At 43.6% G+C, this 19,118-nt stretch overlaps 1 protein-coding gene across 22 annotated transcripts in view; it reads right to left on the bottom strand.

The window, feature by feature from the left end:
• The window catches only part of FHOD3 (formin homology 2 domain containing 3), a 663,149-nt gene that overhangs the window by 167,709 nt on the left and 476,322 nt on the right, over positions 1-19,118 (bottom strand). For 20 of the 22 annotated variants that reach the window (XR_008309501.1, XM_053259380.1, XM_053259375.1 and 17 more), the window contains 2 exons: positions 9,590-9,724; positions 7,584-7,634 (listed from right to left, as the gene is read on the bottom strand). Coding sequence is in view for 21 of the 22 variants with exons in the window: in XM_053259380.1 (XP_053115355.1) it covers positions 7,584-7,634; positions 9,590-9,724 (186 nt within the window). In the remaining variant the exon portion in view is untranslated. The remainder of the gene's footprint in view (positions 1-7,583; positions 7,635-9,589; positions 9,725-19,118) is intronic. The other 2 variants (XM_053259377.1, XM_053259396.1) reach the window with 1 other exon arrangement.

Raw genomic sequence — 19,118 nt, 5'->3', positions numbered from 1 at the left:
CTATGTCTATTGTCACCTTTGATGGCTGCATGTGGTAAATTGACAGATAGTTTTGATTTCATGACCAATAGAATGTTCATGGCTTATAATAGTAAAATGTTGAAACAACTCCATATCTTAACCATGTAATAGTAAGCACACATGCACACATTGTTTCATGCACATAATCATTTCACACTGAAATGTGCTTTGCAGAAAAACAATGCCACAAGCAATATTGTATGGCTAAATTACATGCATACACAAACTCATTTTGGTAGCTTTTGTAATTATGAACATGCTGAGAGCTGAATTTCATATAAAATGGAGCACACACACAATTTGGATGAGGCTGTAAAGGATGGCTATAGAATAGGAAATATTTCCAATTTTCACACACAATGTTATAGAATGTGATTCTCAGGAGTGTTACACTGTTACATAAACTAGACTTTAGTGTTCAACAGATAGTTCTCTCAAGGTCTAAAGATCTTGAGAGAGCTCCAGCTTATAGGTGGTCTATCTGTGTCAAGCTTGACACCAGTGGCAGAAATGTATGGTCCATTTGAACAGAAGTTGCCAGATCTGTGGGCATGCCTATAGCATAGAATTGGCTGTGGCAAAGAATCAGACCTGCCTTTTCTGTGTTTTATAGCTAGAGGGGAAAAGGCATGCAGGCTGCACACATATGAACTTTGTCTGGGCCTATAGCACCCTTGCCAAAAGAGCTGGCCATCTTTGTACAACTAATCTAAGCATTGTCACAGGCAGCGAGGGGTGTGCACGGACACAAAATTGTGGTTTGGTTCGAATTCAGACCACATTAAAACTGAACCACTATCCCTGAACTGGTCCGTTCAAACTGACCCGCCAGTCCAGTCCATTTTACTGAACCGCTGTTTGCGGTTTGAGGGGCTATACTTTACAAGGGGAAACTGATGAGGATTCCCCTTTACAAGCAACGAGGTGGGGGCATCCTTTAGTGTTCTAAATGGTGGTTGGGGGACAGTGAGAGAAACAGTTTAATGTTTTTTACCAGCCTGGCGGTGGCTGCTGGCGCTGGCACTCATCTCTCCTGGTGTAGCCCTAGCGTGTGGCACTCCATCTGCAGCAAGCTGCTCGCACAGCGGCAGCGCAGTTCTGTCCTCTGCAGTTCTGGCCTCCATGCACATGGCCTCTGCGCATCCATGGAGACGGGAACCATGCCACCGCTGTGCAGGTGGCTTGCTGCAGAGGGAGTGCCACGTGCTTGGGCTGCACCAGTGGGGAGTGAATTATTATTATTTACATTTTATGTAAATAAAATGTGAATGGCGGTGATGCCGCTGGGCCAGTGAGAACATTAAACTATTTTCTCTCACCACCACCCTGGCCACCCCTTCGATCCCAAACCGGTCCATTTGAACGAGGCTTGGTTCGGTTCGATCGCAGACCAATCCACCTTCTGTGCAGTTCATGATCGAGCTGCCAAACCAGTCCAGTTCAAGGTGAATTGGTTCAAAATTGAATGGTTTGTGCACACCGCTGCAGACAGCTGTCTCCAAAATAAATGTTCTTATATTTGCCAGTGCACCAGATGGGACTAGAAAGATCCATCATGAATGTGAGCAGCTATTTTATGTTATTGCCCTGTACCTTAGTGTTGCAGATCCTTGTATAATTGCATTCATGTCTTTATGGCTTTATGCTGAAAAATCACTTCTATCAGAAAAAAGTGGCAGCAATCATATTTAGAAAAAAAATGTTTAAATTTTAGATTTAACATAAAAAAAGAACCAGCTGCACTGGATCTCACAGTATCATACAAGGGTAGATGGCTACTTGGCCACTGTGTATAGAAAGAAGCAAATTGAGTCACAAGTCCAACAGTAACAAATACAAAACCAGATCAGCTTTTGACCTATTAACATATGGTCAGTGAGTTATGTGTGTATTGGGAGGGTTGGTGGATTTCATCCCTGATGCAGTAGTGTCAACATAATCAACACCATTCTCCACAGGAGCCCCTATCTTCTCTGAGTTGTTGACTATTGGGCCCTTAACCAGATCACAGTGACGCCTGCCTTATATCCCTGAATTCTTTGATCATCTACAGGAGGGTAGATGATTACCTCTATGGGGGCATATTCATGTATTAGGGCATGTGGGGATTTGAAGCTGCTGAGTTAATTCTATATCCATGGAACTAGAAGATGCCCCAAAGTCAACCACGGCTGCCATGGAGAAGTTGAAGCAGAAGCATGAGATGGGTGTGTGTGGGTGCTTCCCCTAAGGTGACAGGGTTGTACATTTCCTATCTTCTCATGGGGCTCTTAACTGGGCAGTTTGCAGCCTAATGTCCAAGCTGACCACAGTAAAGGCAAAATCCTTGCTCCCATCATCAGCATGTGCATGTCAGTTGAGTTCAGGCAGCATTCACTTGGGTGGGGAACTGACAGCAGGTTCAGAAGGCAGCTCCTAATACCAAACAGAGGACTGGGGACTGTCTTTCTGCCTCTTCCAGGCTTTTTTCATCAGACATAGAACTTTCTGAACATTTAAATTGATAAAGCTGCCCAGAGCAGCAGGCACAGTTACCCTGACAAGTTCATCACGGATGGCTGAGCTTAAGCCCTGATGAATTCGGAGATACCTCCAAATTCCCTATGCAGATTAGATTTGTCCCTACCAGATGGGGTGAGGTTGGGGTTGAAACTGTGGACCACATGTTGTTATACTGTCATTTCTATAGAAACATTGATTTTCCTTTTATACTTCCGATTTTAAAGGAATTCTCAGGAAGGTCAGATAAATTTTATACTTCCCTTTAATACCTCTCTTCTTTCAGATTCCAACATGGATATTACTTTTAATGTTGCAAAATTTTGCTCCATTAGGTTGCATCTGTAATTTGATTCCCTGGAAAGGTTTTTGAGTCTCGACTTAGTATATCCAGAATATTGTAAATGGATGTTGTAAGCTGCATTGGTTTTTCTGCTATTTTCTACTTTTTCCTTGTTTTCTGTTTTAAATTCTGTTTGTTTTCTGGTCTTGGACTGTAATAAACTTACAACCAATCAATCAATGGTCAAGGGTTTGAAAAACAAGCCCTGTGAGGAAAGGTTGAAGGAATAGGACATTTTTAGTCTGGAGAAGAGAGAGCTGTTGAGGGACACATGGTAGTAGCACTAATAAATGTGCTACTGTGCTGATGGGAAACAGAAGTGGCCTAAGATTTGTTCTCTGCTGCTTCAGATCAAAGTATTAGAGCTGGCTGTTAGCTTGGTTTTCTTCTAGTTCAACAACCTGGTTAGATCTAATGGGGTTAAATTATGGGCAACCTTAAAAGTAATATCCAAGTTGCAATCTGAAAAATTTCAGTTAAAGAGTAGGAGAACAGAAGGAGAAACTTCTACTTCTATTATTAGCATTATTTTCATTAAGATTATTTATATACTGCTTTTCAACAAAAACAAGTTCTAAAAGCAGTTTACACAGCAAGTTCTAAGAAAATAGTTCCCTGTTCAAAAGGGCTTACAATCTAAAAAGAAACATAAGTTGTGATTTCCCCCCTTTCCCCTCCCCCCAGCTCACCATGCACAAAAGTGCTGTAATTAATTCAGGCTGGTGGGTGTAGTCAAGGAGAAGTAGGCTCCAATACGGGTAGAACAAGGTTATTCAGAGAGCCAGAGAGCGAGAGTGAGTGAGAGAGAGAATGGAAGGAGGACTCCATTATCTTGTGAATGTGAAAAAACTGAATAAGCCACAGCCCCTTGATTAGGTCATACATTCAATTATAAGTGCAGCCAGGGCATTTATTTTGGTTGCAGTTTATTGTGAAGTTCTTAGGCTGCAAGACAAGAGTGCCCCCAGCTGTCTGGGCAGTTGAGGTTTCAACAGGTGACGGAGAGTGGGGAGTAGGGAGACATGGAATTTACAGTTGGGAAAAGCCAGGTGGGTAGTTAGAGCAGTGTGGGGGCTTGTTTCAGAACTAAGCCTGCCCAGGATCTCTTCATCCTTTTCTTCTCCCTCCCCATTCTCTCTTATCTCTCAGGCAGAGTGACTCCCTCACATCTAGATTATTAATTCTCCTGGGTGTGCCTTAGAATGTGCGTCCCGGTGCCCAACTGATTGGCTGGGTGGTGGAGGTGCTTGATTGGCTGAGGCGCACCCAGGAGGTAAGTGACGGGCCGGCTCGGCCGTGGAGACAAGCGGCGGGCCTGGCTCGGCCGCAAAGACAAGCGGCGACGGTGGGCCGGCCAGGGAGGCAAGCAGCGGAAAACTCCGTGTGACTTCAGCAATAAGAAAGTCTCATTGACTTCTATGGAGTGGGCCATTTTATATATTAAAAAAAACACTGAGGTAATTTCAGAAAGACTTAGCCTATTTACTGCATATTCACAAAACTTGACTTATCCCACAATTCTAGCTCGCTAATTTCTCTCTCATATCTCCTAAGACCAGTGGTTCCCAACCTGGGGTCCTCCAGATATTGTTGGAGGACCTCATGATGCCCAGCTACACTTTATTGTGGATAGGGATGATGGGAATTGAATTTCAGCAACATCTAGAGGACTCCCGGTTGGGAACCACTAGGAGAGAGGGCCAAGTCTTTGTTTTTATAGTGGGACAACTCCACAGGTCAGTGGAAAATTTTATTTTCACTATTTTTTCAAGTGGGGGCCACTCTGGAAAAATATCTCCAATGTGAGGGCCATTTCTCACCTCCATGCAGTTCTGTGCTTTTCCCAGAGCCAGAGGTAGGTTTGCCAGGTCCAGAGGGTGTAGGAAGTTGATATCCTTCACCAAAAAAGTGGAAATTGAGGATGCTTTTCACTAAAGAAGTCTCCAAAGTGTATATGTTTGTTTATAAACATATGTTTATTGGTATTATATATGCATATTTTGATAAAAAATGGATAATTTGAGAATAAATACAGCTCACCACTGTAAAGCTGATGATCAGTGGAGCTGCATGTCTGCTCAGTCTGCTGTCTAAGTGCAGAGTTCTTCTTAACTGGTAAATTCATCTCCTCCCACACAGGTCACCCAGTCTGCTCTTCCCAGCCAAGTCAGCAACTTCGCCTCTTTTCAACAGAAGATTTCACAGTGGTTTTCAAATAAAAATAAATAATAAGATGCTCCCCTATCTCCAAAGGGCTCACAATATAAAAAGAAACGTAAGGAAACACCAGCATCAGTCACTGAAAGGGATGTTGTGCTGGAGTTGGATAGGGCCAGTTGCTATACAGGCCCAATCCAACTAAATATAGCTACTGGTCCACATAGCAACCAGTATGAAACCTGGTCCACATAGCAACCAGTATAAAACCACATAGCAACCAGTATGAAAGATAGAAGATATTTACTTTATTTTAAAAGATGCCTTTTTAACTCACTAACTAAGTGAAGATAGTTCACTAACTGCTAACTTCTCACTGCCACCACATGAAGGAAGCAAGCTGCACCTGCTGACCCTACCTATCCATGCTCCTGCCACTGTAGCAGAAACTCCACTCTGGCTTCTTCATTAGATGGATGGTCAGTAGGATGCAGTCAAAGTAGGATGCAGGAAGGAGTCAAAGGAAGAGGAGCAAAGTGTTCTGAGTAAACAAAATGTTCCAGTTGTTGTGTCCCCCAAAACTACAGACACCACAACAAATGCAAACAAGATGTTATGGTAAGAACTAATTGACCTACTTTCCTTTCACTATAATCTTAATGGATAATTACCATTTTCACAAGATAGCCCACTTCTGCCTCAAACATTCACATGTCTGCTATCTTGAATTGGAGTGGATGACATCATCACAAACTATACCATTGAGGTGTCCCTATATGTCCCTATAGCTGTAACAATTTTGGTTCAAATAGATTAGGGGGTGCTGTAAGAATAACAGCCCTCTCAAGCCCCAGCACCATCCTGAAAGATTTATTTATTTATTTAAACACATGTATATACTGCCCAAAACACAAATCTTTGCACGCAGAGTGCTGGGAAGCATAGTCTTTCTTTTGATGTACCTACATGAACACCATGGGACATATTTGCTGGTGCTAGGCACTGCATCCTCACCATCTTGAACTGGGCCTCAAAGACCAAGGAAAAGTGGAGTGCATGGAAGGTAATTTGTAAGCGAGCACAATTTGTGACATTATATATTATTACTGATCATGTGGCATATCTGTTAAGTCTTGTGTTCCAATTTCTCAGTTTTGTGGAACTTGAGCCAACATGAGATAGCCTTAACTCTGGCCTTAAACCAGCAGGGTTTTTTGGACTATTTAATCCTAATCCTAACCCTAACCCTAATCATCATCATCTCTTTGGGCCTGACTGACTTGACTGACTGACTGACATGAAACTCCCAGACCAAACCACAAAAGATAGAAACATTCCATTTTCTCAGGTAAGTTCCAGACTTTGCCCAGACTACCAACATTCTGGGAGAATTCATTACTTTCCCAGAAAATCTGAAAAAACTCTCTCATTGGAAAGCATGGGAAATGAGACCTCATACAAATAATAAAAGACTAGAATCACAGAGAGATGAGACATTAATATGCTTGCAAACCGCAAGCCCTCACTGAGTCACTCACTGACTGTCATGAAATTCCCACACCAAACCATGAAAGATATAAACTTGCAATTTTCACAGGTAAGTTCCAGACCTTGGCCACATGACCACAAATATCCAAAACCCCAGAAAAATACATTAATGTCTCAGAAAATCCAGGAAAACTCTTCCATTGGAAAGCATGGACAATGATATATCATAGAGCTAGGAAAAGTATGGAGTCATAGAGATATAAGATGTTAATATACTTGCAAACTGCAAGCCGTTTTACTTTACAATGTATAACCTATCTGTATAGTTTTGCAAATTCATTTGTTGTTCAGGTCCTTAAGAATGCATTACAACTTACATAGACACCAGCAACAGTCGGTGGAGGAATGCTGTGCTATGGTTGGATAGGGACAATTTCTTTTCCCCTGCTATATATAAGAGAGTCAACACTTTAACAGGTGCCCCTTTGCCCAGTTAGCAGGGATCATAGCAATAGCAAGCTGATAATGGAACCAGTTACCTTTACTCTCCCTCACTGGTTTTCAAGCAGGAACTGGGACAGCCATGATACTCTAGTTTTGGATTTCCTGCTTTGAACAGAGATGGGACCAGATGGCTTACAAGGCTCTCTCCAACTGTATGATTCTATGAAGCATTCTTTCTTCTAGCTGCTACTTGCATAGTTCGCATTAAGAGTTTCAGAGAGAGATGGAGGGACCCATAATCAATGCTTGCCTTTCAGGAATAAAGGATCATTCCCCGTGCACCACCCTTTCCTGAAGGTTTTTTATTACCTAGCCTGGGGTCCTGGCCCACAGTTTCAGAATGCAGAATTTACAAATAAATGCAATCAAAGCCATCATTTGTTACATACTCAACAGAACTGAATATTTTGTAATTCATTTTGCTATAGTGAAAGGACACTGTTTTATGAGAACTTCTGATTTAAGCCATTCTTTGCAAGCCTAGTTGGAATGACATTTACAAAATCAGGCATGTCTTAAAGGCATATGTAAAAAGAAATGAAAGCAGCCCAAAGCAGTGTTAAGTACAAACCTCTCTTCTCTTGCTTGTCTTAGCTCCTCTCTTTTGTCTAGATAATTACGACTATAAAAAAAGTTCATAAGGTTACAAGGAAAAAAGTAATAAAAGAAAGAATAACTAAAAATTAAAAAAATAAGCAGAAAAAGAAACAAGAATAATTATAGCAGAATAGCTAAAATAATTAGATAAAAGTCATGTCTGATAATGTGATTTGTGATTATTTTACGTGCACCGAGTTCATTGGTGCGATATAGATACCTGATCAGTGTTTTCATAAGAGACTATTTCATGATCCAGTCAAAGCTAAGCACTTTAAAGTTAAACATAAACATTTCACTGGATTAATTGGGATAAAAGGAATTATTCACCTCCCCATATGATTGCTTCACCATAAATACAACTTGCTGCTCATTTGACTATGCCACAGATATAGGATTGCTGCCTTTGTCATGACAAACTTTCAATTATTTCAGTGGGTCTACCCTAAGCAGGATTAACATTGGATACATCCTGTTGTGTTTTGATTTATATTGACATATTTTGATTCCCACTCCCTCTCACCCCCAAGGCCTGCAGACACCCATGAAGGGTGGTGAGAATGGAGAAACATAGGAAACATTTAAAAAAACACCAGGATATTGTGTTGTTTTGGAATTATTGATTTGATTGAGTGTTTAAAAAGCTGGAAATACTCGTTTTTACAGGACAAATCCAAGCACATTACTATGTTGGATGGGTATCCCATGACTATTTTAAAAGATATAATGCAAGTCTAACATCAAGTGGCCCTGTAGAAAAGTTATTTTCCTTTGCTGTGATGATTCACAACCCCAGAAGGTACAACTTGAGTGATTTAATCTTTGAAAAACTTATATTGCTTAAAGGAAATGGAAACAAGTTTGGGTAAGTAACGAACATCTCAAATTTGTTTTTTTCAGGCATTATATTTTGTATTTTAAAATACTATTTTGTATTTTTATTGGTTGTTTCAAGTATTTTGTATCTAAAATACATTTGCTCAGGTATTTTGTATCTAAAATACGTTTCAGAAGTATTTTGACCATCTCTGTTCACTGGTAGAAATGAAACTCTCTTGAAATTACTGTTACAGAAACAAAGAAACTTTAAATCTCCTCATATAGTTGCCATAGCTGCTCTAATGTTGAAACTCAGTGTTCATTTTGTGTGTGTGAACACACTAAACCCCAACTAAAATCCTGAATTCCCCAATGGGGTTTAATTACCACAACTGCTTTCTCTCATCAAGGTGTGATTTTTCCAATTCCCTCTGACTTAAATCTACCCAGAGCTTTGTCTTGGGAAAGTTACCAATATGTGTTCAGATCCAGAGCCATCATGCACATGGCAGTCATTAACAATCAACCTTTCATTTCAAAGAGTGACAATATAGCCAAATGAATCTGACATCAGTTCAGAAGATATGAATCATACCAGTGGGAGGGTCAGTCATGTATATTTGCTGTTAGGTAGGTCCTGCCAACAGTGTCTGGACACCTCACTAACACCTGTGTCTGGGCCATATTAACAGTTCAGACTGCTGTGCAGTAACATTTCAGACTACTGGTCAGTCATATGACTGACTCTTCCTTCATACAAAAGTGTAGAACTAGATATAAAAGGGTAAAACTAGATATAATGGACTTAAGTTACTCGATTTTGGTTGCGTATTAGGAGAAACTTCCTAATGGTAAGAGCAGTTTAACAATGGAACCAAACACCGAATGTCCTAAATAAAAATACCTAGGGGGTTGGTGGCTCTCCTTTGCTGAAAGCAAATACTGGACAGCTATCTGTTGCAGATGCTCTAGCTCCGGATTTGCTGCATCAAGCATAGACTATGATCTATGAACTCTATGATTCTGTAAAGAGAGATGTGTTTTGAAAAGCTTCTCATAAAGCTTTTCAAAACACATCTACAACTGGAAAGTTGCATATAGTGAATACAGCAAATTATTTTTCAATTCTATCATGCTAAAGCAAAATAATCTTTCTCCTACTTGAATTTGTTTCTTTCTTCACGCTCTATCCTTTGCAATCTCTCCTCTCTCTCCTGTCGCCGCTTCTCTCTTTCTGCTGCCAAGGACTCTTGGTGTTGCCGATATGACGACGTAAGGAGACCACCCAAAGATGGTCTGCAGATCAAAGAAGAAATAACATCACTCAATACTGATGTTTTTAAAAAATTGCATTGACAGAACTGATTAACATTCACAGAGTAAGGACAATGGTAACAAGTGATAATAGAACAACAGAGGCAACTATTTATCGATCTAATGCGAGAAAGCTAGGGGCAATTTATTTGCCAAAAAGAGTTTTAAGGAGAAGGGCAGGTTTCCTACCTGTAACTGTAGTCCTTCGAGTGGTCTTCTGAGTATTCACACTTGTGTTATGTGCCTGCGCAGAGCCACATTCCGGAATCTTCCAAAGCTTCACCCCACAAAAGGAAAAAAGACCGGGAAGACCTGCTCCCCCGTTAGATGATTCTCCTCTCTACCTCAGTCAAGGAGATCGCCACCCAGCTGAAGAGCGTGACTGCTGCGGGGAGGTTGGGCGGGAGTGTGAATGCACAGAAGACCACTCGAAGAACTACAGTTACAGGTAGGAAACCTGCCCTTCTTCTTTGTGGTCTCTGTGCATCACACTAGAAGCAAGCTAGCTTACCAAGCTAGCTTACCTGATCATAGCAAGCTAGCTTACCTGGATGGTGGGAGCAACCTAATGAGAGACTGAGTGAAGCACCAATGTCCCAAAGCAAGCTTGATCTCTGGAACAAACATCTAGCGCATAGTGTCAGATGAAGGTAGATGGGTTAGCCCAGGTAGCTGCCCGGCATATTTCTGCTAACGGGACTCCTCGCCAGAAGGCCTCTGACAATGCCACTGCCCTCGTGGAATGGGCTTAGACAGGGCCTGGCAGCTGTTCCTTAGCCAGCTGGTAGGCAAGCCGAACCATCTCCACCACCCAGGACAAAACTCGCTGTGTCGATATAGGCAGACCCTGGGAAGGGGTTGCATAGCTAACAAAGAGTCTCTCTGTTTTCCGGAATGGCCTCGCCCGATCCATGTAGAAGGCCAAAGCCCTCCGAACGTCCAAAGAGTGGTAAGCCCTTTCCTTTTCCGAGCTTAGATCGGGGAAGAATACAGGCAGCCTAAGTTCTAGCACCATATGAAATTCTGACATTACCTTCGGTAGAAACATAGGGTCTGGCCTCATTACTACTCTGTCTTTGTGAAAGATCAAATAGGGCGAGTCGCAACGAAGCGCACAGAGCTCACTCACCTGCCTAGCCGAGCAGATTGCTATGAGGAATTTAGTCTTCAAAGACAGGAGCTTTAAACTACAAGTCGCGATGGGTTTGAAAGGGGGTGACATTAACCGTGAGGGAACTAGTAGAAGGTCCCATAAGGGTAACAAATGTGGAGATGCCGGGAACAAATTCAACAGACCCTTAAAAAACTTCTTTACTACCGGGTTCACAAATAGACCCGAACAACTGTGGTAGGCAGCAATGGCGGCCAAATGCACCCTGATTGACGCCTGTGCCTGTCCAGACTCTCTCAGGGCCGGAAGGTATTCCAAGATAGTCTGGACTGGGACCCGTTCAGGGGTCAAACCCAACTGTGCTGCAAAGTCACAAAACTTCTGCCACTTGGCCACATAGCAGCGTCGCGTAGACGGTATCCGCGCTGCTTCCAGTACCAGTAGGGACATACAGAGTCTGAAATGGAGGGGAGCATCAGATCCTCCAGGCCTTCAGATGGAGGGATTCTAAGTTCAGATGGATCCTGCAGCCATCCTCCATTGTTAGTAGTTCTAGGTGCACTGGCAGGTGCACAAAGGTGTGGCTGGCCAACTGTAGGAGGGAGGTGAACCAGGGCTGCCTCAACCACCAAGGAGCCACCAAGATCACATCCGCCCTGTCTCTCTGCATTTTCTCTCTCTCTCTTTTTTTGCATTTTAAATTTTATTGGATTTTACAATAGCTTTTACATTCAAATTACATTCATTTATCTAATTCTACACATAAGTAAATATTGACTGGAAATACTGAAAAGTCCATATTAGAAAAATAATTATTTAAGTAAAGCAAAAATGGTGCCCAATCTTCTTTAAAACATTCCAAATTGTTATCTCTTATAAATGCTGTAAGCTGTAAGGTTTTCAAGACTCCTTCTATGTGTACTGCTGTCAGCCAAATCCTTCTGTGCATGCACTACGCCCAGATCTCCAATGCTAGGAATAACAAGATGAGGGAGACCGTCCCCCCTTGACGGTTCAGGTTCGAGTGGGCCATGGTATTATCTGTCAAGATGAGTACAGACTGTCCGTGGACCCAGGGGCGAAAGGCCTTCAGCGCAAGGAAGATGGCCATCAATTCCAGGTAATTTATGTGCCTCCCCTTGCGATGATGAGGCCAAAGGTCGGCCACTGTCAGCTCCCCCAAGTGCAGAGGCGTATCTAGGGAAAATAGCGCCTAGGGCAAACATTGAAATTGCGTCCCCTGTCCAAGCATCTGACACCCATCTTTGAGATAACTTTACCATAATATCAGCTGAAAAATACAAGTCAGGCTCGTTAATCTTTTAATATTTCAAAAACTATTTAGCAGTGGACTTAGCCAGACCAAAAAATGCTGGAAAACTACAAATTTCAGTATGCTGGGGCTCATGCTGGGGCTCTCTACTATGCATTGTAACATCACCATTACATATGTTTTAAAAATAAATGGAGAATTTGACTTTTCCCAGATACTCTGTAAATAATTAAAGGATATGCAGAGTAAACTGTGTCACTGCTTGGAATATATTCTAGTCTTTCAGAAAGACAGTTAATATGAGAGAAAGAGAGCAAGAAACTCCCGGTGGGCCTTAATATTTATGATTTCACACTGATTCAAAGACAAACTCACCATTAATAGCCAGATTAGCAAGACATCACATTTAACTCACTTATCACAAGAAGCAAAGTAAGAGCAAATGAATACAATCCTAGCTCATAATGTGTACAGTCACACACACACACACACACACACACACACACACACACATCTCCTGTAGCCCATTTGGGAGGCTTCCTAAAGGCTGAGGTATTTTGCAAAGGTTCCTCCCCCCCCCCCCACTGGCCTCTAGGGCCTCTCAGGGACCATTTGAGCATGTGCGGTGGCCATTTTAAAAAATAATCTTTTTTTTTAAAAGGCCACTGAAAACAAAATGGCCACCGCGCATGCTCAAATGGCCTCTGCAAGGCCTGGCATGACCTAGGGCATCACAGAGGCCATTTGAGCATGCATGGTGGCCATTTTGTTTTTGGCAGCCATTTAAATTTTTTTTTTTACAAAATGGCGCCCCTCTTCAAGTGGCACCCAGGGCACGTGCCCTGCCTGCCCCACTCTAGATATGCCCCTGCCCAAGTGCGCTCCCCACCCAGATGTCAAGTTGGTTGTTATTGAAAATCTTGGCGGATGGCGTTGGGCTGGCACACCCTCCTTCAGAAGTGTGGACCCAGTCCACCATCGCACTGATGCCACCATGTTTTGTGGGGCCCACAACCACCTGCCTGGGTGATGACAGTGGGGACTGGAGTTATCCAAGAACCAGGCTTGTAGAGGTCTCATATGAAAGCGAGCGAGAGGCAGGATAGCTGTTGATGAAGCCATGTGCCCAAGCAGCTTCTGTACTGATCTGGCCTTGTGACACCTCCTGAGGCAAAAATGCTGGGCCGCCTCTCTGATCCTCTGTACTCTGATCCTCTGTACTCTGTGCAGGGCAAGATATGTGGTGCTCCTCCTAGAATCCAACAGCGTGCCAAGAAATTCCAAGCGTTGCAATGATCGGAGTTTCGATTTCTTGAAATTGACCTTTAGTCCCAAGGACTAGAGCAGCCATAGAGTGAGGTCTACGTCCCATGTGAGACGTCCGCAGGAGTTTGCTGCCAGTAACCAATCGTCTATATACGGAAAGACTATCACCCCTTGCAGTCGGAGATGCACTGCCGCCACCGCCATCCATTTTGTGAAGACATGAGGTGTGGAGGCCAAACCAAATGGGAGAACCTTATACTGGTATGTGTGACCTTCCACCCCCAGACTCAAGTATTGACAGTGATAGTGCATGATGGATAGGTAGAAATATGCATCCTTTAGGTCGATCAAGGCGAACCATACATTTCTGGGCCAGAGGCGAAGAATAGTTGGTATGGTGACCATACGGAACCTCTGATATCGTACAAAAAAGATGACTCCTCTCAGGTCCATTATGGGGATGGTGAAATATCTTGAATAAAACCCCATGTCCAGGTCTGAATGGATCTCCTCGATGCCCCCCCTTTTTAACAAGGAATTGATGCAATGGTGGTGAAGGCCTGGTAGTCCGGATTCCCGAGAAAGGTGGTAGTGAAAGGAAGTCTATACGATAACCATTGCAAATAATGGCTAGTACCCAGGCGTCGGATGTAATGGCCGCCCAAGCGTCGTAGTGGCCGGACAGCCTGGACGCACCTAAGTCGTTGCCTCTTAGAGTAAGATTGTTTCAATTTGGGGAAGTGGGACTTGTAGACCTGTGCTCCAGAGCCCTTGCGCTGTTGGTACTTTTTTGTAGTTCCGAAAGGAATCAGTGGATTGGTAATCAAAGAGGTAGGTCGGGGGCCTATACTGGTTCTGCCACTGCCAAGGGTGACGTCTGGCCGATGCCATATAGGACGAGGTGGCTGAGAATTTTATATCCACTCTTGAAGCGAAGTACCCTGGCTCACAGATTCTAGTTGCAGGGGATTTTAATGCCTGGCTTGGGTCAGATAATAACTCCCTTTTGAGCAGATTTCACTGTCATCTTGAGGACGATTTTGTCCCTTTTCCACTGCTGTCTAGACTCTCTAGAGATGTTAGATCAAATTTGAGAGGGTTTAGATTACAAACGGTATGCTATCGGCTTGATCTTCATATCGGATTACCCGGCCCATTTTACTCATTGGACCAGCAGCAATCCTTCGTTGATTGACTATATGGCCATTTCCTGCAATATGATACCCCATTTGGCTTTTTTTGGATGATTCCTCGCCCCAAAAGTGATCATTTCCCCCTTGAGTGTTGCCTTTGGGTAACTGACCAGACATCTGAGATAGACTGTGTAAATGCCAGTGGAAATATTGAAAACTTGGCTCCAGGTAGAAAGTGGACAAAAGCAGTGCTCTGCAAGTTTCTGCTCTGCTGCATTCTGCGGAGAAGTCTAAGTGGCGAGATCGGATTCTAAAATTATCCCCTGTCCAACAGATGGAAGACATCCTTGGTTCCTATGAAAACATTGTGAATCACATCTTCCTGGCTATGTCAAACTCTAATACTAAGTCTATGTACCAAACCCAACCCCCATCCAAGCGATGGTATGACAAGGAATGTCGGGCTGCAAAAAAAGGAACTGGTGGGTGCTTTTAAAAGTTTTATTATAGACCCTGGTAGCTTTCCTAGAGTGGAGGTTGCAAAAAAGAAAGCACAGTATAAACAACTAATTAAGAGAAAGAAGGAGGAATCAATCAAAGAGGGCTGGAAACTTTTGATAGAGGCAGCTAAGGAGAGAAATCAGACTAGGTTTTGGAAAGTGGTGACCCCTGCATTAAATAAATTAACACCTTGTCTTCCAGCATGTATCTCTGTTGAAATTTGGGAAGCTCACATTCGCACGTTATATCAAAAACCAACTATCAAAGTCAGCGGCAGTACTGACTTTGAACAGCAACTTCAGACTTTGGTTACTCTGGCGTGGGCCCCTGTAACTCCTGTACTGTAGAGTGGAGAGGCTGATTAGCTCATTCCCTTCTGGAAAAGCCCCTGGAATTGACAGTATCACTTTAGAGGCTCTTAAAGCAAATATGAGCTGGTGGGTCCCACTTCTTTCCTCCCTCTTCATGGCTATAGATGTAACAGCGTTAATACCAAATGAGTGGAAAGTAGCTATAGTGGTCCCAATTTATAAAAAAGGACTTAGGAGTGATCCAAAAAATTAGCGCCCAATCAGTTTGCTAAGCATAATTAGCAAAATATATGCTAAACATCTGTACTTAAAGCTAATAGATTGGCTTCAGGAAAGGGATATCCTGGCTCTAGAGCAGGCGGGCTTTAGAGAGGGAAGATCCCACTTTGGATCATGCCCTGGTTCTTCAATTCCTGTCAACTAAATATTCAACAAAGCCACATAGAGGACTTTTTGCAGCCTTTGTTGGTTTAAAATCAGCGTTCGACCTTATCCCCCGAGAAAGACCCTGGAAAAGACTTTAGGATCTGGGTATCGAGAAAAGACTGCTCTTGTTAATTTTTACTTTATATTCTGGTTCCACTCTAAAGGTACATTATAATTTCCTTGGGGCTTTGACTGCTGCAACCCCTTCAGACAGAGGGGTCCGTCAAGGATGTATACTGGCCCCTATGCTATTTAACCTTTATATTAATTCTATAGTTTCTTTCATTTCCTCTCCTTCCACGCACCCTCCCAAGATTGCGAATAGGCGTATATCCGTTTTATTGTATGCGGATGATATGGTAATTCTTTCACTAACACCAATTGGCTTAAAGTGTGCTCTCCTTCTGTTAGATAAATACTGTACCCAGGAGAACTTGGAGATCAATTACAAAAAGACAAAAGTTATGGTCTTTGCAAACCGGCCCAGGGGGCACCAGTGGTCAATTAGCTCACATAGGATAGAGCAGGTTAAGTCCTTTAGGTATTTAGGAGTATTATTTCATTCTTCCTGTTCAGGCAAACCTCATGTTGACACGGCAGTTTTAAAGGCCAAACCAGTAGTCAAATCTATACTCTCTTATTATTACACTAAGGGTGCATCCTATGTTCCGGCGTGGTCAAACTATTCTCGGCAAAGGTTTTGCCTCAACTTTTTTACGGAGCTCAGTTGGGCATAGTTAAAAATCTTGATCTGTTGGAAGCACTGCAGTCTAAATTTTTAAGAGCTGTACTGGCTGTCCCTAGATGTGCCCCCACAGTGGCTCTAAGAAGAGAGGTCGGAATGGTTAGGCTTCAGACATGCTTATGGAGAGTCATTATTCTTTACTGGCTAAAAATTTATTTTTTGCGGGAGGGCTTGGTTGCTTTTATAAAACAGGATTCTTTTACATTTAGATGGCATACTGAGGCCACTGACAAGCTGGCTCGCTGTGGATATTCATTAGAGGTCATACAGGAGCTGGGTTATGACAGAGCTCGTACCCAAATTATTCAACGCTTAATGGATATGGAGCTGCAATATGAAATTTCCCAGATATCCAAAAGACTGTTCTTGGGTGACCAACTGAGTGGATTAAATTTGGCCCCCTATCTTCTGGTAGTTACGATTCCTGAATATAGACGAGCCATGACGCTGGCCAGGTTAGATGTCCTTCCGTCTGCAGTCCTGTTTGGCAGATATGCAGGAATTCCTTTGGCCAATTGTGTATGTTCTTGTGACATGGGCTCTGTTGAAACAATAGAACATGCCTTTTTACACTGTAATTTTTATGTAGAAGCCAGAGGAAAGCTACTTTCTCCCCTTTTGATAAATCTAAATGGAAGAGAAGATGATGTCTTATTGAGGTTTTTATTCTATTTATGTGATGAAGATAAAGTTAGAACTGTGGCAAAATACTGTTATATTGTCTGCAAAACGCATTTTAATGTTTAGTTCATGTCTGAAATGTCTGTATTTGTAAAACTGCTGGTCAATGACCGAATAAATATTATGTATGTATGTATGTATGTATGAGGAGGTGGCTGAAGAGGACATGCCCATCAAACGTGCTGTGGTCCTCAGTTTCTGTACACACTCCAGCGTGCCTTCGGTCTGTTGGCCAAAGAGGGCATCCCCATCAAACGGGACGTCCTCAATGCGCGATTGGGCCTCTTGCAAAAGTGAGGAAGCCCTGAGCCAGGCATGGCGTCTCAGGGAGACTGCTGTCACCATGATTATGGATCCCCCATCCACACAGTGGCGAGCCGAATGGAGCTGTTGTTTAGCCACCCCTGAGCCTTCCTGGAGGAGGATCATGGCAGCCTCTCTTTGGTCCCTCTGTAGATGAGCAAGGAAGGGGGCAAGCTTCTCCAATATAAAGTGTTGATATCTCGCCCAGTAAGCTTGATGATTTGCCACCCGGAGCAGCAAACTGGATGCAGAGTACAGCCTCTTGCCCACAGCATCCAGCTTCCTGCCCTCCCTGTCCAAAGGGGCCGCCAGAAGCTGTTGTTTGGACTTTGATTGGGCTGACTCAACCACAACCGAATTTGGCGTGGAATGTCTATTGAGATATTGTGTGTCCTGTTGTTTCACACTGTGCATTCCCTCCAGGGGCTTGGACATGGGAGCGACCAAAGCAAGCTTGTCCCAACCTGCCTTGATTATTTGAGCAATGTTCAGAATCAAGGGAAGGGCTACTATCCCAGTAGTCTGTGGCTGGATCAACTAAAAGATGGAATCCTGCGCAATCTGAGTCTGTTCCGAATTATCCGATCCGAGGGAAGTCGCCATGTGCAGGAGCTGTTCAGAGTAACGCTTCAGTTCTGCCAAGGATGAGCCTTCTGGTTGCTCTGTACCTGGGAGATCTGTCGCACTCTCCGTTCCTTCAGTGTCTGGAGTACCCGATGGATCCATTGGGTGCAACCCCAGGTCATCGACAGGTGTATCAACCACCAGCACCAGTGCTGGTAGCTGTACCCCCGTATCTGCAGGCTCAACAGGTGGAGCTGTAGGGTCCCTAGGTGTAGTAGGGGTTGGTAATATAAGGTCCATAGGCACTGGAGGCGGCAGTGGACTCTTGATGGGCGTGCTTGGGTCTGAAGACGATCGAGGTTCTACCAGTCTCGGCTTCCTTGGCTTCTTGTTCCGTTTCTTGGCATGCCTCCTAGGGCTAGAGGAGGAATCTGATCTTGATACAGAATGGGACTGGGACCTCTTCCTATTTCCTTTCTTTCTCCCATCAGGATAGGTCTTTGGTCCCTCTTGTAGGGTGGGCCCGGTGAATAGCCAAAGTAGCCTACTGGTTCTACGCCCGCGCAAGGAACCAGCATCCAGTGCGGAGGGCGTCCGTCCCTCTCAAAGTGTGGTGCAAAACCACATCTAGAGAACAAAGGGTCGTAGAGTTGATGATAATCCTCCCATAGTGGTGAGACTTCCGTGTTTCATCCAAAGAGGTTGAGGGGGAGCTCAGACAGAAGGGGTCCAAACCACCTTCAGAGGACGATTCGAGTTCTGGCTGGGGTTCCAGTGGTGAGTCAGACTCTGTGGAAACCCCAGACCGGGGACAGATAAATCGGGCTGGGAGAGGGAGAACGCGGCACATGTTTTTTCTTGCTTTTACATTTTTTAGGGGCAGGCTCTGCATCGCGCCGCTCCTTAGGAAGCTTGTCATTAGCAGTGTTACTAGGGAGCTTCCTTTTCTGCTTCTTTTTCTGTGCTCACTCCCGAGGCTCCTGACTCGTAGTTGAGCCTGAGCTTGCCGCTATTGGGACGGAGGCATTGGCCTTCTTCCAGTCCTTCAGTCCTGAGGCTCCA

This window comes from Hemicordylus capensis, chromosome 6 (genome assembly GCF_027244095.1).
Source record: "Hemicordylus capensis ecotype Gifberg chromosome 6, rHemCap1.1.pri, whole genome shotgun sequence".
Taxonomy (NCBI): Eukaryota; Metazoa; Chordata; class Lepidosauria; order Squamata; family Cordylidae; genus Hemicordylus; species Hemicordylus capensis.
The sequence above is the reverse complement of the archived record's forward strand: the minus strand, read 5'-3'. Positions and strand labels throughout refer to the sequence as shown.